The sequence below is a fragment of the Benincasa hispida genome, chromosome 4 (assembly GCF_027475165.1).
Source record: "Benincasa hispida cultivar pf3 chromosome 4, pf3_genome.v1.1, whole genome shotgun sequence".
Lineage (NCBI taxonomy): Eukaryota > Viridiplantae > Streptophyta > Magnoliopsida > Cucurbitales > Cucurbitaceae > Benincasa > Benincasa hispida.
The window spans coordinates 62,791,386-62,817,385 of NC_143481.1; the positions used below are offsets into that span (position 1 = coordinate 62,791,386).

Below are 26,000 nucleotides of genomic sequence, written 5' to 3' on the forward strand. Positions count from 1 at the left end.
ATTGTATAAGTTTCTATCATTGATAGACACTGATAGACTTCTATCAACCCCTATCAATGATAGACTTGTATCAATTCTATCACTGATAGTATCAATGATAAACATCTATCAGTTTCTATCACTTATAGACACTAATAGACTTCTATTAGTCTCTACCAATGATGGGCTTCTATAAGTTTCTATCACTGATAGACACTGATAAACTTCTATTAGCATCTATCAATGATAGACTCGTATAAGTTTCTATCGTTTATAGATGTTATATACTTCTATCAGTATCTATTTGTGATAGACACTAATAACAATGTCTATCACAACTATCTAAAAACAACAAAATTTTTAATAACAATGTCTAATGTATGTATCATAAACTATCTAAAAAAAACCAACAACTAGCAACAATAAAATGATTATCTATTAATAGACAATTGATAAATTACTATCCGTATCTATCTGTGATAGATAGTGATAACAACGTCTATCACAACTACCTAAATAAAATAAAATTTTCAAATTCAATAAAAAAAATCATTATCTATCGATTAGATAAGAGACGTCCATTGATCTTCAGAATTAACTACTCTACAATGGATTTACATTGACCAAATGCATCAACATGATCATCAATTGGTAAATAAGGCAATCCCTCATTGCCACTAACAATCTCTTGACTTGCAAGCACCACATTATATGTGCTCATATATATGAGCCGTGTAATGCCAAATTCCAAGCAAGCATCGAAGACATGGTTTGTTCCATTAATATTAACCTCATCAATGCGACCAACAAAATTTACAAAATCAATACGAAAATATTCATTTGATGAAGAAGAAGGATAAGGAGAAGAAGAAGGCAGAATGAGTATAGAAATCACGTAGGCTAAAATGGGTTTGGAAATAATCGGCTGGGTTTAGAAATAATCAGCTATCGATTAATGGGTTGCATGGGCTTGGATCGAAATAATTGTGTAGGCTTGGGTTGCGTGGATATTTTTTATATTTCATCTGTACTGTAGTTGGCGGTAAGAAATATAAAAAATTTTGCTATGTAAATAATTTGATCCATTTTTTTATATTTAAAAAGCTCCTATACATGTATATAAACTAAAATATTGCTTTGACCTTTCAAAATATACTTTTTAGACAGAAAAACTAGCAAACCATCCTTCCTTATACTTTACCATTTTCAAGATTGAAATTTATATACGAATTTTAAGTACTATTTTCTAAAAGTTCAAAGATGAGAATTTTGAAATCATCAGATCAAATATATATATATATATATATATTAAGTTATGTTTAAATGAGTTTATAATTTTTTGCTAAAATAAACTTAGTCTAACAGTAATTGATATGATATTTCTCTATCGAGCTATTAATTACATGTTGTTGTACATGTACTTAGTTGCTAAAAAACTGATGATAAAAATTAAAAAGAAAAATAAGTGAAAAAACGACGCCGTTTCATTCGTTCCAAAGCTCAGTAACCGACTTGTCGTTTATGAGGTAAAGGAAAAGAATCCGTTAAGCCGACTAGTCGTTAACGCAGGCGGCCGCTAGTTTCACATTTCGGGATTTTAACCAGCGGCTTTCAGACGGCGCAGCAAAAGGTGAGAGCCAGGTCGACGGAACAAAGCTTACTGTCAAAGAAAAGTCTTCAACCTTCGTTGGACCATCCAAGCCCATAGTTGACCGTACTACTTTCGCCTTGATCTTTCTCGCGGTTCGTATTCCTTGTTCGATTCCTCAAGCTCAAAGCAAACTCGAGGACACTGTTTAAAGATGGCCGATCAACTTGCCAAGGGAGAGGAATTCGAGAAGAAAGCGGAGAAGAAGCTTAATGGCTGGGGATTGTTCGGTTCCAAGTACGAAGATGCCGCTGATCTCTTCGACAAGGCTGCTAACTGTTACAAGCTTGCTAAAGCATGTAATTCCCCAAATCATTCTCTGCTACTGCCTTCTTCTTTTTTTAGTTGTTTAGATCTTTGTACGATTCGATTGATTCAGTTTTTCATGCCCCAATGCATTAACTTGGACAGGACTTTATTGTCTGTTGCTTGAATTGAAAGGAATTCGTTGTTGATTAAACAGAGAGCTTCCTGCTGGTTCTTTTGGTTGGATTTTGACCTACAAAATTGCCTTTACTGAAATTTGAATTGATTTATTTAAGATACTTTTCTGGCAATATGCATGTATTTATGGTCGGTTTATGGATGCAACTGCCTTCCAGATAGAAAATATGAGCGGTTGTCTAGAAATGATAGATGGACACTGTATAAAAAGGTCTGTTTGAAGGGTATTGTTTGGGAATGAGATACAACAACTGAAAACTATATGCAGAAGTTCATAAATGTTTTAGCCTTCCAATGTGTGAAGGATATAGCTTTAAATGGTTTTGGTTGCAAGATATATCTGTAAATAGGTGAAAAAAATGGAAGGGAAATTGTTCTCATATGATTGTTTAAGGCTCCATATGGACGATGATGAGATGTTGACATTGACAAATTCAATCTTATGAACTCTGTTTTTGGATTTTTCTTAATCTTTAAAGTGTTTTCCTTTTGACTCAGTAGAGGACATATATATTCCTAATCTCTGAGGCCTATTCAGATTTTGCTTTTATACAATTCTATCAATACCAGAAATGGACATTATTAGGTACTTAAACACCTTGGAGAACCATGTCCCAAAAGCCATTTATTGAGGTGAGGTGAGAGAACCAAGCCGCTTCAATGTCACATTGGTCATGCCTTTCTAACCGATGTGGGACAAATGTAACCCATACTATCCTGGTTCCTAACAATACCTCATCCCCAGAAAACCGACATCCTAGCAGCTAGATTAACGGTACTTCACTCGGAAACACCCGATCAGTACCATCAATGGATCATTTTCTTTTCCTCTGGGGATTTTAAACTATTTGATAAACACTACTCATTTTGGTATATGTTTGAATTCCTCTATGTGTGTGATTCCTTCTAATTCAATTTTAGCAGCATCAGTCTCTTTGCCCTACACATTAGAATTCCAAAACAGTCACGGTCTCCTAATTTTTTAGTCTAATGATTTTGTTATCATTCACAGTTACCTTACCTCTTCTCACTATGATACCTGTCATGTGACTTTAATCTCTACGCATGCTGTGTTTTAGGGGATAAAGCTGGGTCAATATATACAAAGTTGGCAAGTTGCTATTTGAAGGTAAATGCTTCAAGTGTGTGATAGTGCCTATTCCTCATGTCTTACCTTCTCCGTCATATTTTTAAAATTCTTTTTTTGTAGGTGGAAAGTAAGCATGAAGCTGCTCAAGCTTCTGTTGATGCTGCCAATGCCTATAAGAAGACATCTATAAAGGGTAAGTCTAAATTTATAATATCTCTTGATTATTCATGTCATGGGATCCATAAACCAGCATTGTCAATTCCTTATATTTCTACTAGATGACATTACAAATGTTGGAATCCTAACAATTTATCTTTCTTCACGTGTTGGCTTCGTCATATTAAAGTCACAATTTCTGATTTGCCCTCGATGTGGGTTTGCACGTAAACAAGAGACATGCATTTCTTCCATCTTGTTCACCCAATACTCAAATCCAATATCATTTGAAATTTGATGTATGCTGAACTTGCTCAATAGTTCACTTTGGTAAGCTACGGTGGTACAATTCCTCATCCCAAAACAGTTCATATGAATATTCATATGCATAACTTTATCAATGGCATATCAATATTTCCTCTTCTCAAATACTTAATAACGAAATCCATATTTCTATTACTCATAGAAGGAGGTTAATTTTACCCTAAACCCTTCTTATCAAAAACAAGTTTACCTTAAACCCCACTTGAACTTTTGTACACAGGTGCACTATTCAATTATATGACCAGCTCCACTTATCTTTACATTCTATGCTTTTTCTAGTGCTCCCTGCTTTCTTCATTATTCTGTTTGCTCTTTTTTCAAATGAAAGAGACTGATGACTAATGAGGCTTTTATACACCAATTTGAGGTCCTCTTTAAATTGGACCTCCTTCAATTTAGTAGAACATGAATAGAGAACCAGTTTGAGAGAATGGAAAACTGATTTAACACTGTATCCACATGTGAAATGGTTTGTTAGAATTGGATTATTTTAGTTTTCTTTCTCTGTCCGAATATTCTTGTTCATGGAGTGATTAACTTTTGAAAATAGTCTTATTTTATTTTAGGAAAAAATACCTTTTTGGTCCTTTGGTTTTAGGTTTAGTTTCTATTTGGTCCCTATGTTTCAAAATCTAACTCTTGTCCCTGAGATTTCAGTAATGCTCAATTTTATTCCTTGAGATAACAAAACCGTTAGTGACTTAACGGAAAGCTGACTAAGATAATGGCTGGGCTAATTTTAAATCAAAATATATATTGATGACATGGCTATTTTAATCTTGATAGGGCGAAAGGTTCTTTTTTTAAAATTTTTTAAAAAAGTAGAAGACGTTGAAGAGACACTTCTTGGAATCCAACTTTTCATTTCTATAGAGGAAGGAAAAGGAAGCAACAATGCTGGGACTGAAGAAAGAAACTGCAAGGAATTGGAGGTGGCTGTGGCCACGCAGTGTCAGCAGACGGTTGCGTTGAGATCCCCACAGCACTGGAGGTGGCCGTAGGCAGGGGGGAACTGAAGATTTGTGGTACAGTTGGCGAAAAGAATTGGAGGAAAGAAGTGAAGAGGGTTCTGAGATTGAAGGTGGAGTTTTGGGCTGCCATGGATGAAGAGGAAGCTGGGGAAGAAAAGAAGGACTAGAATTTTCTGCATATTAGAGAGACTGTTTTAGCTGTTCATTTCATTTAACATCCCAACCCAAAGGCATTCTTTTATATTAATTCGATGTTTTTAGGAAGAAAGTCGATTATAATAAGTTGTCTATATTTAATTGAAAATGTGGAATTTGTTAGGAGTTTTGAATATTTAGTAAAACTAAAATTAGTGAAGGTTGAAAGAGTTGGATTCTTCCTCCAAGTAAGTCCACAGCCTCTCGAAGTTTCTTCCACTCAGTCCAGCACTGTTACTTCGTTGTCCTTCCCCTGAAATGAAAAGTTGGATTCCAAGTAATGTCTCTTCAATGTCTTCTATTTTTTAATTTTTTAATTTTTAAAAAGAACCTTTCCCCCTATCAAGATTAAAATAGCCACGCCATCAATATATTTTGATTTAAAATTAATCAGTCATTATCTCAGCCAGCTTTTTGTTAAGTCACTAACAGTTCGATTATCTCAAAGACTAAAATCGAGCATTATTGAAATCTCAAGGACAAAAGTGTGAGATTTTGAAACACGGGGACCAAATAGAAACTAAATCCAAAACTTAGGGACCAAAAGGGTATTTTTCCTTTATTCTAATTTTTTTTTACCTGACATTAATCCTCTGTGTTAATATAAGTTGCCAACTCAACAGGACTCATGAAATAACTTTCATGTTCTCCACATTCTTTCTCTGTCAATGTAAATCCATATATATTTTTGTTTCAGCTTAGCTTGTTTAAAATTTAGGGTGAATTACTTTTTTGGTCTTTGAGGTTTGAGGAATGTGTTAATTTGGTCCCCTAGGTTTTAAAATTCCACAATCAAGCCTCCCAAGTTTAAGAAATAGTTCTATTAGTTCCTCACTTAACAAAAACCGTTAATTATTTAACAGAGGATTGATGTGGCACTTAAGAAATAAAAAAAACAACAGCTATTTTTTTGATTAAAAATACATAATAATTAAGAAAAAAAATCTCACCTCTCCGCCTTTTCTTTCCTTTTCTCTTACCTCAGCTCTCTCTCTCCCCTTCAACCCTCCTCCACAGCCACCATCTGCCATCTCCTTCTGTCACAAATGACAGCCATTGCCCATCATCGGCCATCCATCGCCGCTGCTGCGATCGACTCTTTCCCATTTCCTTTCCCTTAGTTTCTTATTCAAGAAGAGTTTTCTTTTTCCCTCTCTTTCCTCCCCTTTATCTACACGGATTCTCGAGTTTCTGGAGAAAATGAAGGTATTGGGAGCTTTTGGTTACGATTTTGGAGACAGATGGTACAATGGGTCTTTAAGCGGGCTATTTTACTACGTTGCTTAGGAATTTACTAGCTGGGGTTTTGACTTGCTCTTCCTTCATGTATTGGAATCTTCTTCACCCCTCCTTGATCTTCTTCAAAATTGATCCTCACCTCGCCCCCCTTTTGTCTTCCTCTTCAAAAGACACCCTTACCCTGCCCACCCCTTTTTGCTACTAAGATTTGAATTAAAAAAATAAAAATTTGGATTTGGGTTTAACCTAGATTTGAATAAGCAAGAAAAGAAAAATATAAAGAAAGGAAGACAAAGGAGAAAAAGAAACGGCAGTGATGGTGGTCATTGGTGCCCATGTTTGGGTCGACGTCGAAGATGAGGGAGGTGGAGGGAGTGGGGCACAGGTTGGATAGGAGAATAAGGGCAAAGGAAAGGGAGAGAGTGGGGCACAGCGGTGGCATTTGCCGGAGGAGAGTTGAAGGAGAGACGGAAGGGAAGAGGAAAGGGAAGGTGGAGAGGAGAGATTTTTTTTTCCTTTCTTAATTATTATTGTTATTTTAAATTTCTTATTTTATTATTATAAAGTGTCACATAGTCCTCCATTAAATAATTAATGGTTTCTGTTAGTGAAAGATTAAGCAAAACTATTTCTTAAACTTGGAGGACTTGGTTGTTGAATTTTGGAACTTGGGGACCAAATTGACATATTCCTCAAACCTTAGGGATTAAAAAGGTAAGTTATCCTAAAATTTAAATCATTACAATATAACCATGTTATTCACCATTATGTTGTTACATTGAACCCTCTTTAATCAAATTAAGTATAGGAATTTGTTGAAGCTATATTTTTTTTGTCGCATTGTAGAGGCCATTTCATGCATGGAGGTGGCAGTAAATCTATTTTGTGATATTGGAAGGCTCAGTATGGCTGCAAGATATTTGAAGGTGCATGCTTGTGATACTCAAACTCAGCTTTTTAGTTTGGCAGGATCATTTATAAACTAATTACTCAAGAATGCCTTTAACTTTCTTTTTCTAGGTTCCTTTTCGTTTGCTTCAGTTTCTACTTTGACTGCAAGGGTTGTAAGTTGTTATTATCTTTAATGATGTAGGAAATTGCTGAACTATATGAGTCTGATCAGAACATTGAACTTGCTCTTCGTTACTATGAGAAAGCTGCCGACTTTTTCCAAAATGAGGAAGTAACGACATCTGCGAACCAGTGCAAGCAGAAAGTGGCACAGTTTGCTGCTCAATTAGAACAGTAAGTATTTCTAATTGTACTATTTATTTATGTACACTTCTCTTAATATATTGCTGTTGAATTGTCATGGATCAGCTAAGTTCTCAGACAATACTTTGATCTTTTTGACAATGATTTAAGTGGCTATGAATTGGAGGGCTTATATTTGTGTACAAGGGAAAACTATATACACAATGTACTTAGTGTTTTTCTCAATAATATTTATATTTTAGTGGGAAATATATCTTTTATCGATTCAAGTATATAAGAATATGATTTCATACTTTAAAACGAAGTACCAAGAAGTTATATTTTTTAATATCTTTTTTCGTATTGCTAGAGAATGAATTATAAGGATTCATGTGTATTGTGGTCTTAATGTTGTATTTGGTTTTAAATTTCAATTTCCCCCTTAATCTCGTAGATATTGTCATTTTGTTTACCTGTCTGGAGAATTCTGTCATCCACATATAATTAATGCTGATAGTAGATAAAAGGATATTAAAAAAGGTATTTTGATTACGTTTGGTTATTAACACAACACCAAAGGAGGGTTTTCTTTTTATTGTGTATATATATTTATTAACCAAATTGGAGTGCTTTTTTGCAACTGAGTTGGTGTCACCGGTTGTACTTGTACTTTCAGTTTTTCCAAGTAGCCAGATGACAATATAGTATCTATTACCTAACAGTAATGTAAACAGAAATGCTTTGTGTACGAAGGAAATTTACATGTGAATTCTACACTTCAATTGTGCACATGAAGTCTGTGACTGATGTGGCTTATATCCTAGTCATAAGGTAATAGGTAATGAGTTGTGAATTTTCCTTAGGTACGATAAGGCAATTGAAATATATGAAGAGATTGCTCGGCATTCACTCAAAAGTAACTTGCTAAAATATGGAGTCAAAGGACATCTTCTTAATGCTGGCTTATGTCAACTCTGCAAAGGTGATATTGTAGCCATCACCAATGCATTGGACAAATATCAGGTTCAATTCTCAGCCTTCAATCTTGATGGTTTGCATGTACCTTATTGCTACTATCTTATTCAAGTGTTCTGTATATTGTTTTACAGGATTTAGATCCAACCTTTTCTGGTACACGTGAATGTAGACTTTTAGCTGTAAGTTGTGATCTTCAATTGACGTTTTAATTTACTGCTTTATTCTTGTCTATATGCACCGTGACATAAATTACCTGATTGAGGCAGATAATTATCATATCTTTTCATTTAGTTTGATCATTGTGATGGCTAGCTTAGCTACTTGGACATTTCCACATGGATTTTTATTTCATTCTTGCATGTTTTGTGTGGCTGTCTTCAGATTTCCAAGATTTCAATTAGATGCTTCTTTACATTTTATATACATCCTGCATTTCCCTATTGCTGTTATTTTCGGGGTTTTTTTTTTTTCCTCTCTAATTCTGTTAATTGTTAATCAATACTGTGCTCTCTTGAGCTGAAAAAGTACTTTGTCTGCCAGGATATTGCTGGTGCAATCGATGAAGAAGACGTTACAAAGTTTACTGACGTGGTTAAGGAGTTTGATAGCATGACCCCTCTGGTAATTCTTTCTGTATTTGTGAAGTTACATTGCGTTATGAACTCCAAAGATATCCAATTTGGTTGATAGAAATTGGTAGTACCCAGAGATTCTTGTGCTGAAAACTTCATGTACATTGCATAGTCTAAGGTTTCCACGGGCTATGATCCATTATGTATAATTGTTACTTGTAATATGATTAAGGAATGATTCTTTCATTTTTTTTTTCAATGAAAGTCATTGTTTTTATTTATAAAAGGAAAAAAAAATAAAAAAATAAAAAAAATAGATTAGGGAATGAATTTGGTCCTACAGTTGCTGGAAAAAGAAATGCAGTTGTGCTTTCTTTTTATGTATGGTGGTATATGCCTTTGTTTTAGAGTATTTTCATCTGATGAGTTAGTGCATGCAACTATGGAAACATACAAGATAGACTTTGCTTCTGGAAACCTATCGACCAACTTAATAGGATGATAAGATTTGATACTCTAGAATTTTTTTCCTTAGAAGATCAAATCTCCTTGTGTTTTCAAGTTAGAAAACTACTGCTTTCTTGTTTACTTACATGCACAAATTGCTATACCAGGACCCATGGAAGACAACTTTGCTGTTGAGAGTGAAGGAAAAGCTGAAAGCCAAGGAGCTGGAGGAGGATGACCTTACCTAAATTTCTCTATTATAAATTGTTTTGTTGGGTCTTTGTTTGTTGATTGCTGCACTATATATGATGAGATTTATGTAAATTTTCACCACATTTGTAATGTCTGAGATTCTAAGAAAACATTACCTGGTTTGGGCTTCAATCAGTTTGCGTGCATGAGTTTGTGAAGTATACCAATTTGAACTATGTTTTCCTTTGACTTTGCTTGAACATAAATTTGAGATAATTGAGAATCATATCATTAAATTTACTTGGCTTGTTTTTACTCGGACTCTTATGGGATTAATTACAGTATGAATTTTAAGCAGGTCACTTCGTTGGTTAGACTGTTTTGAGATTAGACCGTTTTAATAACAAGTTTTTAACAAGCCACTTCATTGTTTAGATCGTCTTGAGATTACAAAGCCTCTTAGTGCTTCTTTTCTAATATTTTTATAAACTATTCAATTCAAGACATTAATATAGAATGGAGTGTTTTAGTTTCTTTTCTTGTATTAGTTAGCCTGTTATCTCTTACTAAGTATTTTCATTGTACTTGATTTGATCTCCCGTTGGTTATTTCTTTTGCCTCGTATATTGGATTTTGAACATTAGTCTAAATAGGTCTTTCTCACTCTTAATGAAACAGGAGAGAGAGAGAGTGAGAGAGAAGGATTCTTAACATGGATATGAGAAGGGTGCAGATATTTTATTAGTGTGTATGATATTTTATAATAAAAGTTGTGAGTTAGATTCCTACTCTCTTTCAAAACATATATTTAATTGTCTTTACATGCTTGAAGTCAATGAGATAAGCAAAGTCGGCTGTTACGTTACATCATGACTTGTTTTACATTTACTAATAATTATTATCGAATCGACCATTTAGGTAGTTTGTGTTTGGGATGTAAATTATTACAGTTTGGTTTATAATGGTTTGTGTTTGAGGTGTTTATTGTTTTAGTCTGTGCGATAATAGTCTATATTTGGAGGGTAGGTTATTATAGTATGAATAACAATCTGTAATTTAAATATAGATTATTTTAGATCGTGTAGTTTTTTCTACTATTATTTTTATAATACAAATAATTATGTATATGAAATATCACATTTTGAATATATAATTAGAACTATATGTTCCATCAATTTATACAAAATTAATTGGATGTTAATTTATGTTAAAAGCCAAACATTTTTGTCATTTTGAAAGGTAACTTTGTTAACATGGAAAAAAAAAACATTTAGTTAGGATGCAATTCATGTGTTCCATATATAAAGCTCCATTTTTTCGAGGTACAAGAAAATCTAGAACAAAATAACTAACTTATAATTGCATAATTAAAATATTGACCACCGAGATTACATACAAAATCTACTACAAGCTTAAATGCATAATTGAAACAAAGCGATTAAGATGAAATGATAGAATGAGGAAATTGAATGAAAAGGCAAAGAGAATTCTTCGTTTGGAGCAGCAAGGGGAAGAAGGAACGGACGTGTTTGGAACGGCAACGAGAGGGAGGAAGTCAAACGAAACCCCAATCAGATCTAGAGAAAAACATGCAAGAGGAGTACCACCTTAAACGTAGATCTGTAGATATGTGAAGGGTTAGATGAAATAAAAGTAGAGGCTTTAAGAATCCATATCTAGTTTCATTGGAGATGGAATTGACGGAGATGAAGAGACCCGAAACCAGATCTGAGGAGTGGTATCGACGTAAATGAAAGAGACGAAACCACATATAAGGAGTGGAATCAACAGAGAAAAGATAAAGAGAAAAAACAGATATGAGGAGTGGAATCAATAGAAAGGAAGAGACGGGCCAAGATTTGAGCACTACATTCGACGGAGAAGAAAGAGAGATGGAAGAGATGAACCAAGAGATGAGAGAGATGAGATTGAAAGGTTGCAAACAGTGAACACGGTAGAAATCGTGGGTTAGAAAATAGTAAATATTATTGTTAATTTGGGGTATAATAATTGGAGCCCAAACATGGTGTGGGCTATTATAGCACACTCCACCTACTCTAAAAGGTCTTAAAAATAAGCACATATTACCTAATGTCTTGAACATTTCATTATTTACAAAAAAAAAAAAAAAAAAAAAAAAAAAGAACTATTGACCTCTCTATTTAAAATTTAGCCCTCACCCATATATATATATATATATATATCTCCCCCATGCATATTCTCTTTCTTCCATGCATACTCTCTCCCATACATATTTTCTTTCCTCCATGCATATATTCTCTCTCCCCCAGTAATATATTTCATATATTCTCTTCCTCATAGTTCACACATTTCTTCCTCTTCCCTCTATTTTCTCCTTCCCCTCCCTCTCTTTTCTCCTTCCGGCGATGTAAGTTGTAAGTAGTAGACAACGACGTGGGGCGAATTGATGGCTTGGCACGAGGTGACACAAACGACTTGGGACAAATAGATGGCACGGACGGTGTGGGACGAATTGACGGTGACAGATTAAGCAGATTCGGTTGACGGCACAGTGGGGCGAGCAAATCCGATCGACGGTGACGATGAGAGAGATCCGTGGCGACAATGGTTGAAGAAGAAGAGAAGAAGACGGAAGGTTATGTATTATAAACCCCCATATGAAGATGAACTTTATTTTTCCTATTTTTTATATATAGTATGATATATATGTACTTTTTTAGTTTTGGTAGGAAATTTGTTATATACTGTGGTATATGTATTCATTTATTTGATATAAACGAATGTTTTTTTTATTTAGACTTACTGTATTATGATATATATATTGTAGTATAAATGAAATTTATAAAGATTTATATATTGTAGTATATTTCATATATTGGTTTATACTATGATTTATGTCAACCATTGAGTCAATTTCTAATTTATAAACTGTAGTATATTTTCAAATACCTAAGATATGTTTAAAATAATCATGAATCCATCCAAATGTTTGTTTTAAGATATATTTAAAATAATCATTAATCCGTTAAAAAAAATCAATAAATTAATATGTACAAATAAATAACAGAACATGTACAAGTGAACAAACAATAAAATATTTCACATAATAACAAAATCAACATGAAAAAAGAAATGAAAAATAAAATCATATTAAATGTCATTTTCTCTCCAAATAAAAATGGAAAAAATATATCAAATGCATTTTATTTCTTCAATCCAAAAAGGGGAAAATCATAATAAATGCATTTTCTCTCTCTATAATAAATGCATTATATAGTGATTTATATCAAACATTGAATTTATATACTGTGGTATATTTCATATATTGGTTAGAATATTTTTAGATTTCTAATAAAATGTTCTAAGGTATATTTTAAATAACCATGAATCCGCAGAAAAACAAACGTGAAACCAATGAAAATAGAAAAAAAATTCATTAAATATATTTTCTTTCTTCAATTAAATTAAATAAAGAAAAAAATCTCAATAAATAAATACATTTTTTCTCTTCATTTGAAAATATGAAAAAAAAAAAGATCATATCAAATTAGTCTTCTCTCTCCTTAATAAATGCAATTTATCTCTCCATTATTAAGAAAGTTTTGAAAATAGTGAAATATATATAAAATTCAAAAAGAAAAATAATATAAAAGGATAAATTTGTCCAAAAACAATATTAAAAGTCTTTCTTGAAAATCGAATTTAAAAATATTTTTGAAATATAGGACCTAAAGATGGTTTTTATGTAAAAATCTCTATTCTTTTTCATTCGAAACCCTTTTTTTCTTTTTCTGGTTGTTTGATTATTGCTATTTTGTTTTACAATTAAAAAGAAGGAACAAAATACACTTTTGGTCTCTCAAGTTTGAAGTTAGATTTTGATTGGTCCATAAAATTACAAAATGAACACTATAATTTCCAAGGTTTGGATAATACTTCTAAATAGTCCCTGAGTTAACTTGACCGTTAGTTTACCAACGAAAAAATGACATGGCATGTTGAGTTGGCACGTTTTAAATGAGGTAATATTTTTACTATATATATATATATATATATATATATATATATATTTAATGAAGTGAATTTTCCTTTTTCTTTTCAAAATATATATATATATATATATATATAATTAAGCAAAACATAATCCCTATTCTTGGGAACAAATTTCTATTTTTTTTTTTTTTTTTAGTGTTTGTCATTTGTAATTCTTACTTTTAAAAAAAGTATCTATCAAGTTTAGCCATGGAAGCTTTGACAGTAGGAAAAGGATATGAATTAAAAATGAGCTCTGCTTCTATATATATATACATATATAAAGCTTTGCTTCTACGAAGAACAAGCTTTTAGAGAGATGGAGAGAGAGAAGATGAGGGAGGAGAGAAATGAAAAGAGAAAATAATAGAAAATTCCACCTCATTAAAAAAGCAATAAATTATTAGTAAAAATATTACCTCATTTCAAACCTGCCAGCTCAACATGTTCTGTCATTTTTTCAAACTAAGGACCAAGTAACCTCAGGGATCATCTAGATGTATTTTTCAAATCTCGAAGACTAAAATGTTCATTTTGAAACTTTAGAGACTAAATAGACACTAATTTCAAACTATAGAGATCAAAAGTACATTTTGTCAAAACAATAAAAAATAAAATTGACCACGGTTTAGTACAATAGAAACAAATTATCATCCTTGCATCTTTTTTCATTTATATGGAAAAATGAGTAGGTTTGGACTCGAAAAATCCTCATTTCATAATTTTTAATGTAATTATAAGGGGTAGCATTTTTTAACTAATAATTAACTGTATAGCAATATTTTTAAAGAATGACAAATATAGCAAAATCTATATGTGATAGACTTTATCGCTAATATTAGTGTCTGATATAGTCTATAACTAATAGACTTCGAGAGTTACATCTAAATTTTACTATGTCTATAAATCTTTTTGCATTGTGCTATATTTACTAATACTTTGAATTTGATTGTTATATTTGCTAATTATCCTTTTGTAAACTTATTAGGAAAATAGGGTGGTTTTGAAACTAATTAGAGAAATGTGGTTGTTTTGTCTGTTCAAGGCTAGAAGTCGAGGGTTGAGGATTCGACGAAGATGGAGGTCGAAGGTTGAGAACTCGATAAGTAAGGAGAAAGTGGAGGAATAGTTTGCATGAAGGGTTGTAAGTCGAAAGTTCAACCCTCGACAAGCAAGGTATGTCGAACGTAGAACTTTCGACTTATGTAGGTCGAAATTTCAACCCTCAACAAGCACTATGACGTGTCCCATCCCTGCCACCCACTGCCGCTGACGCTGCCATGACTGACCATTTCTGCCGCTGTTGACCAAGATTCCCGCAGTTTTAAACATGCATGCCTGCCTCCCTCAACCACCACTTTAATTTTGTAACCCGTGGGTCGAGTGTTGAGCACTCGATCTATGTGCTTTTAAATCCACATTTTCCATTCATTTGCTCACTGCCTCATTGCTTCCCTTGCTCACAGTCTCACTGCTTTCGAAAATCATCTCTTACTCACTGCCTGCCTTCGAAATCATCGAGCTCACTGCCTTAAAATCATCTGCTTCTTCCTCTACTAATTGCTCACTACCCTTCGAAATCATCTTCCTCTCCTCCCATCTGCTTTCCGTTTCCATTTCTCTTCTTCTTAATATCCTTCTCCTCCCATTTTTTAACTCACTGCTTTCCATTTCCATTTCTCTTCTTGTATTTCGTTTAATACAAATTGTTCTCACAAAACCCTTGATCACAAACTATACTGGTTCGTTACTCTACTAAATTTTTATTTTTTAAGAATAATTATAATTTTTTTTTTTATTCTTATATTATAATTTTTTTTTATAGATTCTAATTTTTTTAAAATTTTTTGTAGTTGTTGTTAGATAACAAATAACAGGAAAAAAGGGTGAACGTTATCACTTTGAAGGAAAAAAGAGAACTACCGTCGAATCTGTGAGTTGAACTTATGATATTTGAAAAGTTTAGTTTATTCTTATGGTATTTGATTTCTTTAGTATTAAATTTGATGTATATAGTGTTAAAATGTTTAGTTTATTGTTATGTTTAAAAAGTTGATATTTATAGTTTAGTACAAAATTATTGTGATAGTCAACAAGTTTAGTATAGTTTAAAAAGTTTAGTATAGTTTGAAAATTTTAGTTTATTCATATGATATTTGATTTCTTTAGTATTAACTTTGATGTTTATAGTGTTAAAATGTTTAGTTTATTGTTATGTTTAAAAAGTTGATATTTATAGTTTAATACAAAATTATTGTGATAGTTAACAAGTTTAGTATAGTTTAAAAAGTTTAGTATAGTTTGAAAAGTTTAGTTTATTCATATGATATTTGATTTCTTTAGTATTAACTTTGATGATGTTTATAGTGTTAAAATGTTTAGTTTATTGTTATGTTTAAAAAGTTGATATTTATTAATACGAAATTATTGTGATAGTTATTGTGATTTTTTTAAATATATTTCTTATGATATTTAATTTTCTAGTATTAGCTTTGAAAATATAGTTTAAAATAGTTTGAAAAAGTTTAATTTTATTTTAATTTTAATTTTTATTAAATTTAAAAAAATAGTTTTAAAAAGTTTTCCTAATTGTAATTTGAAAATTTTAATTTGTTGTTATGTTTAAAAATAGTTATAAAAAGTTTAATTTATTGTTATGTTTAAAAATAGTTATAAAAAGTTTAATTTATTGTTATGTTTAAAAAGTTGATGTTCATAAAACTTAAAAAGTTTTGTTTATAAATTTAAAAGTTTAATACAAAATTATTGTGATTTTTTAATATATTCTTATAAAAAGTAAAATTATTGTGATTTTTTTAAAAAGTTTAATATTTTTTAATATACTTCTTATAAAAAGTATAATACAAAAAGTTGATGTTCGTCTTTTTTTTTTTTTTTCAAGAAAATGGCAGGCAAATGTTTGGGATTTTTGTTAGTAGAGTTGACTATGACCAACTACCAAGTAGGAGTTTTAGCATAAATGTGAACAGTGGAATTGTATTTGAACAATTCATTGAAATGGTTGGGATGTTACTTAGTGTAGATATGGGAACAAATCAGATAGAAATAATATATAGACATCCTAATCTAGAACCATCATGATCAATAAGGTTTATGTCATTCCCTATTTCAAATGCACAAGCTATGAACTTGATGTTCTCAATGACAATGCCACTGCCGAATTTAGTACATTTGTATGTAAATGTAAATAGGATAGGAGTGGATCTTGATACATCATTTAACCAGGTTGAAAATCCAACTCAATGTATTGATCCTGAATTTGAAAAGTTGGATTTAAATGGTCGTGAATATGAGATGCTTTCAGATACATTCAACGATTTGGATATGAATGTACTAGATAGCATTCGAGAACATGACCCAATTGTAGCCCTTGTGGACGTTGACAATACTCAATTGTATAAAGGGATGATTTGTCAAGACAAGAAAATGCTACAACACGCGGTCAAATATTTTGCAATAAAATGTCATGCACCATATGCGGTTGTTGAATCTACACCGACGATTTGGACAATTCGGTGTAAGAAGTGGGAGGAAGGTTGCAAGTGGAGACTTCGTGCAATAAAGAAAAAATCGCATGGCTTGTTCGAGATCATTAAGTACGATGAGCAGCATACATGTTTTTATTCAGAACTAAGTCAAAGTCATGTGCAATTGGATTCATCAATGATTGCACTAGAGTTCTGTGATGCCGTGAGAGAAAAACCATCTATTAGTGTGACACAACTGCAGTTCGACATCAAATTAAAGTTTGTATACCATTTCCTTATCATGGGGTATGGGAAGGCAAAAGAAAAGTATTGGCTTAAGTGTTCGGTGATTGGGATGAGTCTTATAAATTGTTACCCAGGTGATAATATATGGTAGCAAACCAATCTCGAAGAGGTGTGTTTAATTTCAGATCGACATGCTGGTATAATCGTAATAGTGAACAATTCAGCAAATGGTTGGACAGGACCGAAATGTCACCATCGTTTCTGCTTATGATATATCGTCAACAACTTCAATAAAAAGTATAAATTTAATTCATTGAAAATTATGTTTTTCGTGTCGGGTGTCAGTTTTAAATTCAAAAGTTCAATAAAGCAATTGAAGATACCAAAGGAATAAATCAGAGCTATCTTAGTTTTTTTGACAACATTAGTTTAGAGTAATGGACTCAAGCACATGATAGAGGATTCAGATATGGGTAGATGACGACAAATCTATCAGAGTGCATAAATAGAGTCCTCAAAGGAGCTCGAATGTTGCCTATAAATGCTCTTGCTCAAATAACATTCTTCAAATGCGTGAATTATTTCGAGAAAAGAAGAGAAGAAATAAGGGATGCATTAGAGCGTCAAGATAAATACACCCGGTAATATTATTTATATATATATATATATATATATATATATGTTATTAACAATTTATTTCAAACATATTTTATAATACTAAGTGGAGTAAAAATCCAGGTACGTACACGAGAAAATAAATAAATGGGCTGCAAGATCTAGTAAACATGAAGTATAATCATATGATCGGTATGAAGGTGTGTTTCATGTGAAGATCGGACGTCATAGTCTCAATGCCAAAGGAGGAATCGTTCAAATATTGAGGCTAAATAGGTCCGAGCAGTACTGTTCATGTAACAAGTGGCAAGCATTCGGCATTCCATGCTCGCATTTTATGGCTGTTTGCTCACATTTTAACATGAACTACGAAGATTTATTGAGGACTACTATAAATTGTCAACGTATGCTTAATGTTACTCTCCTCAATTTCAACCTATACCGCATGAAGATTACTGGATCACGTACCCTAATATGCCTGTCTTACATCTGATCCATCGTTGTTGAGAAAACCTGGTAGACCGAAAAGTTCACGTTATCACAACGAGATGGATTGGACAGAACCAGCCACTCGACAACGATGTGGATTTTGTAATCAATTAAGCCATAATCAAAGGAAGTGTCCTTCGTTACTAAGAGGGCTCCAGATAGTTAGGGATTGAAAATAAATAATTTTTTTATTATATATTCATTTTATTGTATATTCAATTTTTTTATTATAATTTATTGTATATTCATTTTTTATAATAATTTATTGTATATTCAATTTTTTTTATTGTAATCTATAAAGTTATACATTATTCTTTTAATTGAGAAATAAATTCTTCTTTTATCATGTTTATTTAATTAAGTGTAGATACTTTTATTGTATATTCAATTTTTTTTTATAAAGTTGTACATTATTCTTTTAATTAAGTTGTACATTATTCTTCTAATTGAAAAACAAATATTTTTTTAATTGAGAAATAAATATTTTTTTTTCTTTCAGATTATGGCTTTAAACCTGACCTGTTGATCCTGATGTTTTGTACGACCAGTCCATTCATCGATCATCTGTTGTATGGCGAGATCGTACTACTGGAGAAATATCTTGTAGGCGTCGAGAGACAATTCTCCAGCGCAATATCCCGCTCCACCCTCGAATACTATCGCTACTGTGCACATCTGGATTCTATGGGGTTGCTAGATTGAGATTTATTCAGTTGGACTGGCATCTGATCACGGCCTTGGTCGAGAGATGGAGGCCCGAGACGTATACATTTCATATGTTTGTTGGAGAGTGCACTATCACTCTACAAGACATAGAAGTGTTGTTGGGGCTACCTGTTGACGGTGAGCAGGTCACGGGAGTGATGTACGATGACTGGTCACAAGTTTGTCAACTGTACCTCGGTGCGACCCCACCAGCCGACAAGATTAAAGGATCGAGGTTAAGTTTGATATGGTTAAAAACACAATTCCGTGAGCTCACAGATGATGCAGACGAGGAAACCGTCATAAGATATGTGCAAGCATATATACTACAAATGATGGGTGGAAGTCTGTTTTCAGATAAAGTCATTTTGTTCACTTGATGTTCCTGCCACTATTAGCTAACTTCCATGATGCGGGGCGGTATTCATGGGGTGGAGCATGTTTGGCATGGTTGTATAGACAACTATGCAAAGCAACAAGACCCAAGGTTCGAGAGATAGTTGGGTCTCTCATACTTTTGCAACTATGGGCTTAGAAGCGATTTCCAACAATGACTCCACAGCTACAACATGTTAATAATGCTCAGTTAGTTGGACGAGCGTACGGTTCTCGGTATGTTGTTTTAATTCAATTTAATTTTTATATCACTAATCTAGTTAATTTAGATTCTAAATTATCAATTTAAAAATTTAGGTGGAGAGACAAATTTTGTGTGACTAGGACAACCACACATGTAGTCAGCCAGTATAGATACATGTTTGATCTACTTCAACCTGATCCTGAACCTAATTGATTATTTTATACATATTTTTATTGTATTTGTCTTTAATGTCCTCTAATATAATATTTTGTGTTTCAGGTTATTTAGGAGCCGTACAAAATTATTATGCATACTTTGCATAATTTTTGTACGAATGGTCAAAACATATAGCGGACGATGAGTCCTCTAATATATTTTCACATTGGTGAGTGGCATCTTCTTGACAGGATGATGAGACAATTCGGTTTTCAGCAGGATGTCCCATCGCCTTGTAATACTGAACCCATCTGCATGATATTGACTTAAGGACTGGAGATTGATCTGAAAAAGTTGCACATTTGGTAGTGCGATGGCACTATCGTGCAAGGTTTATTGCAGTGGGGGTTTCTCTTGAACAGTTTGACAGGGATGTCACTCAAGAATATATTCATTGGTATAATAATATCACAAGGTGCTACGTCACTCGTCCGGGAGCAGCTGCAGGTCATCTGATAAATGAATGAATATTATCTAATTATTTTTAATTTAAATTTATTTAATTGTTTTATAATTCACAGAGATCGAACAACAGTAGACTCCGTGAGGTTGCGAATGATCCAAACCAGATTCTTGCTATATGCAGTGATAACCAAAGCTATATGGAGGAAATACATTATATGTATGATATACCTATTATTCCTCCACCAGCTCCTAGACGTAGAGGACCTGTTCGGGAAGAGGATGAGTTTGATGAGGTTGCCCATAATGTGGAAGAGTTGCCCCCTATGAAGCAGACGCAGAGTCAAACTAATTATGTTAGTTCGATGATGATGATGCCAACATTTGGTTCAGGATAATATGACTCAGAGGCTGGTCCTTCGTCTTCATACGTGCATGGACATGGTCGGGGTCGTGGAGAGCATAATGAATATTTATATTATGAAACACCTGCAGAGGTACTAGAGCAACATCAAGAAAAACCTGAGCAACCTCAAGTTCGAAGTCGACGACGTCCGCCTTGTGGGATACATTGATTTTTGTAATCATTTTTATATAAATGAGATATTTTAATTTACACTTTTTTATTTTTATGAAATATTATTTTTTTTAATTTATTCTTTTTAGAGTTTAAATAAAATAATAAAATATTTTTAGAATTTGTTTTTATAAAATGGAAAATTAAAAAAAAAAAAAAAGAAAGAAAGAAGAAGGTCGAATGTCTAAAAAATTAAAAAGGAAAAAAAATAATGGCAAGGTTGAGAGTTCAAAATTCAATCTACTTCGACCTATTAAAAAAACAAGAATATTTTTCTAAATAGTTTGAAAAGTATCCTACTCTTTTAAATTGTTTTTAAAAGTGCAATATATTTTTAATTTTTCCTATAACGCAGGAGTGATATGTTACAAATATGCCAAAAATGGGGAAGCCTTTGGTTATTTTTAATTTTTTATGCTCGGATATAGGGTCGGAAGAGTATTTAATATTTTAACAATAAATTAATAAAAATGAGAACAAATCTCTAAAAAAAATTTAAAATAAAAAAAAATAAGAAAAAAAAATAAATATTGATATTAGGAACGTTTACTTCGAATTAACTTTTCATTTATGAAGAGAAAATAGAAGGCTTGTCCTACAACCTAGCTAGCCACCACCATGTTTTAGAGCCTAAATGAACTACCAAAATAAAAGTTACTAACAGATTTAATTTGTAACTATTTAGTCTCCAAACCCTCCAAATTTATAATAAATTAATCCCCAAACTTCATAATTTATAATGGTTTAGTACTTATAGTAAAAAATTCTATAAAAATTTAATGAAACTTCTAACATAGGTAGGTTGATAAATTGAATAAGAGTCAAATTTGTTTACATATTATAAAGACTAATTCATTACATAACCAAATTTGACAATTAAATTTGACGAGATTTTACATGATAAGGACTAAAATGTCACATATTTGAAAGTTTAGAGACTAAATTGTACGTGCTAAAGTTTAAGGACTATTTTTTTTATAAATATGAAAGTACATGGACTAATTATTTACAAATCAAAGTTTGTAGATTAAATCATTACTTCAATGAAAAATTCATAGATCAAAAGCGAATTTTAACATTTATTATTCAATTGATTCTAAATAAGATGGCTTGACTATTACAAGAAAAAGACATTTTTCTTTTTAAATCAACGCTTCTCATCGGTGAAATAACAAAAATCGGTAGGTTTAAAGATTTTATGCAATTGAAAAAACACTTTCATCACTGAAAACAAAGAAAGAAATTAGGATTCTTTATCTTATTCAAAAGAGATTGGACAAAATATGTGGAGTGGAGAATCAAATTTTTAATTTCAAAAATACAAAACAGTCTCTGGATTAGATGGAGGGATTTGTACATTAATTTCCTAAAATTTGGTCATATTATAGGTGCAATAGTATAGACAAAATATATTGGTAAATGAAAATCAATTAACAATTTGAATCATAAAAAGGCGTCAAAGTAAAGATAGGTTTGGGAAGTGGGGGCGAGAAAAAGAAAAAGGTAGTTATGAAAATAAAATGACTTCTCTCTACAAAACCAATAATTTAGACCATTTTATTGTGAAGTTTGAAATAAAGGCAATGGGTTACGTTTGTATATCAATAATGAAGGATTCGGTATATTACAAAATAAAAATAAAAATAAAAATAAAATAAAATAACCCAAAAAGGCAAATTGTTCGCTGGCTGCAAGTGCCAGATGCCTCCCTTCGAAAGGCAATGGGGTCAAATGGATGCTTCGCTTGTAACGACGTCGTTCATTGCAGAGCCAAACCCATTTCGGCTTCATCCTCACCCACCATTGCATTGCAACTCGCTTTCTTGTTTGACCATTGCCTTCTCTCTTTTGACTCTCAGTTTATCGAAGAACTTGGGTTCTTACAATGCCATTTTTTGCGTTATGTGGTGGTGAACAACTTACTCTGCTTTAGCCTTCCATATTTCTCTGAAGCTTTGCTGATGATTAAGGATAGTTTTGTGTAATCGGATGATTGAACTCTTCTGTTCTTGGGAGAATCCTCGTGGGATCCGCTAATTTTCAGTTTTTAGGTAAGTTGTATTGGCTCTGGCTTGTAAATTTTCCATTCAGTTTGTGGGTTGTTCTGATTCTTCAAGAGGCGAACTGGGTATTCCTGAACTTTGGTATTTTATAAGTAAACTTGTATGTTGTGTGAATCAGACTTAAGAGTTTGGGGGAATTACTGAATTGGGTTTTTCAATCATCCTGTTTATGGTGTTGGTTTCTTAGTTTTGGGGAAGGTTTGATTTGTTTTTCTGGGTTAACTTTCGTTTCGACTGTGTGTTTCATTTGCCAACGGTTCATGTTTCTGGGTTAGATTTTGTTTGGATTATTCTATTTTGGGGGTTTTCTTGAGCTTCCATGTTTCTAGTTTTGTAGGCTTCCCATTTCTTGTGCTTAATGTAGTATTGTTCTCCCTTCATTATTAACTTCCAACATTTGACTCTGGCTGTAATGACTAACAGAGATTTTTGGGCCAACAATTTTTGTATTGATTGAACATGTTTGAAACTTTTTGCAGCAATGACCTCAACCAACGATAGAAATGGCAATGGTGAAATAGAAATATCTAACAGCAAAGAAGGAGAAGCTCAAAATGCTTTCTTCTCTACATCTCAAAAAACCTTATTGCATGATGAAGTCACACAAAGAAGATCCCCTATTTCCATTGCTGTGGTGGCTCCTATTAAGAAAAGATTCTTCAACTTTGGTTCAGCATCTGCTAGGTTCCAGCAGATTGCTAAGGAGAAAGACGACATTTCACGATCTGTGCATTCATCAAGTGGTCATCATATTCGAGAGCGTATAAGTGAAGTATTTTCTAAGAAAATTGATTGGGATTCACTCCTGAACATGAGTAAAACATGGATTAGAGACCCAATGAACATAGCTCTTTTCATTTGGATAATCGGTGTTGCTGTGTCAGGTGCAATCTTGTTTCTTGTCATGACTGGGATGTTAAATGCTGCATTGCCAAAAAAGTCCGAGAGAGATGTTTGGTTTGAAGTCAACAATCAAATTCTTAATGCATTGTTTACCCTTATGTGTCTGTACCAACATCCAAAGCGGATCTATCATCTCATACTTCTATCTAGATGGAAACCTGAAGATGTTACTAGACTTAGAAAGCTTTATTGCAAGGATGGAACTTACAAGCCTCATGAATGGGCGCACATGTTGGTGGTTATAATTCTCCTAAATGTTAACTGTTTTGCACAGTATGCACTTTGTGGTCTGAATCTTGGTTACAGGAGGTCTCAGCGTCCACCCATAGGAGTAGGAATATGCATATCTGTTGCAATTGCTGCACCGGCCGTTGCTGGTGTCTATTCTATAATTAGCCCCTTGGGGAAGGATTATGATTCTGATATTGACGAGGAAGCACAGCTTCCAATCCAGACAGTTATTGGTGATCAACGACAACGGCTTAGGTCGAAATCACTAGAGAGAAAATATTCACTTGCTACAAGAGATGAGCACAGAATTATTGAGACCAATCCACAATGGAGTGGTGGGATACTTGACTTTTGGGATGATATATCTCTAGCATATCTTTCCCTTTTCTGTAGTTTTTGTGTATTTGGATGGAATATGGAGAGACTAGGTTTTGGAAATATGTATGTCCATATTGCAACATTCATTCTGTTCTGTATGGCTCCTTTCTGGATTTTTCTGTTAGCTGCTGTAAACATTGATAACGAGACGGTTAGGACACTTATGGCCGTCACTGGGATTGTTCTTTGTGTATTTGGTTTACTTTACGGCGGTTTTTGGCGGATACAGATGAGAAAGAGATACAATTTGCCAGCATATAACTTTTGTTTTGGCAAGTCTGCTGTGGCTGACTGCAGTCTATGGCTTTTCTGTTGTTGGTGTACTCTGGCACAGGAGGTACGGACTGGGAATTCATATGATATAATGCAAGAGAAGTTTTGCAGGAAGCACACAGAGACAGACGAGAGTAACCAGGTCTTTAGTGAAGATAACAAATCTGGTTCAGGTTCTCCACTGCCAAACATTTCCAGCCCATCTAAAATTATCACAGGAGGTTCTCCTACTCCTAACTCAAAGAGTTACTTTAGTCCACAAAGGCCTCTTGCTTCAGTGAAAGAGGAACTTCCAGAAGGGACAGATAATACTATGATGCCGCCTTCTCCTTCTTTGATTCATAGAGAAACGATATGACTCAGTCCAGGAAAAGGCTTATACTTGTGGTATGTGGATGGAAATATGTAGAGTTTTTTTGTCCTATTTTGTATTTATAATGAATTGGAATTGCTTCATTTTTCTTGAATATTATGTCTTACACGTAGAGAGTTCCTACTGAAATTTGTTTCATACTATTTTAATTTTGAGTTTTATTCAAAGATCAACACCGGCATTTTCTGCTTGGTATGCACTATGATGATAGTTTGTTCTGGTTTGGCTCTGCTATTGGAAACATGTCTTTCCTTATATTGTTTGAAACAATTGAAGCAAAGAGCTAACACAACTGTTGAGTGGGAAAGAAAATGCTCATCGGACTCCAGAAGAGATAACGGTGAAACCTCACAAATAACAGATATGATAATATAGCTACCATTTTGAGAAGCTTCATTTCTTCCTTGTTTGTTTATTATCTGATGATGTTATTATATGAATGAATCAAATCAAACTGATTTCAAAGATTAGAAAGAACTATGCAGAGTTTATACCCTTGTCAGTGATTACTGCATGTATGTCATCTTCTCTGCCCTTTAGTTTATATTGTCTAACAAAAGAAGCTATTACCTTCTGAAGTACGTTGATACCCTGGATGTTCTTATAATATCTTTAACCAAAATCCTTCTCTATATTTACCTTAGTCAGGGCCTTGATGTACAAAGTATCTGATACAGCTTAAAGTCTTAAAATCGGTCCCTTGTATCGTTACAAGCCACAGGTCTCTCAATATTTCTATTATAGCTCATTTTAAACTTAGACTTGCATCAATTATTTTTGATAACTCACGGACCTTAAGTGTATGTTTGGTCCACCGATTTTGGTGTTAAATAACTCAATTCCATTAACTTGAATAATGTCTACTATTGAAGTTATTGAGGATCTTTATCTTCTCTGTTTCCCTCCCTTTAATGTTTCATAACGGTAGACAAAACAATTCTGTACCCCAAGTACAGACTTTCTAACTCTAGACCAACCCAGAAATCCAGATCAGTTCCCCAACTCAAGACCAACTCAA

At 33.0% G+C, this 26,000-nt stretch overlaps 2 protein-coding genes across 2 annotated transcripts; both read left to right on the plus strand.

The window, feature by feature from the left end:
* The first annotated feature begins 1,525 nt into the window (after positions 1-1,525).
* LOC120076241 (alpha-soluble NSF attachment protein 2-like) lies at positions 1,526-9,729 on the plus strand. The gene is made up of 9 exons (XM_039030005.2): positions 1,526-1,926; positions 3,151-3,200; positions 3,282-3,354; positions 6,893-6,972; positions 7,140-7,291; positions 8,104-8,263; positions 8,350-8,397; positions 8,759-8,839; positions 9,405-9,729. Exons 1-9 carry the CDS (start codon positions 1,782-1,784, stop codon positions 9,483-9,485), a joined length of 870 nt encoding a protein of 289 aa, XP_038885933.1. The 5' UTR covers positions 1,526-1,781; the 3' UTR covers positions 9,486-9,729.
* Positions 9,730-22,412: 12,683 nt separating this feature from the next.
* On the plus strand, positions 22,413-25,111 carry LOC120075993 (uncharacterized). The gene is made up of 2 exons (XM_039029763.2): positions 22,413-22,812; positions 23,304-25,111. The coding sequence occupies exon 2, from the start codon at positions 23,306-23,308 to the stop codon at positions 24,965-24,967; it is 1,662 nt and encodes a 553-aa protein (XP_038885691.1). The 5' UTR covers positions 22,413-22,812; positions 23,304-23,305; the 3' UTR covers positions 24,968-25,111.
* Positions 25,112-26,000: the final 889 nt, after the last annotated feature.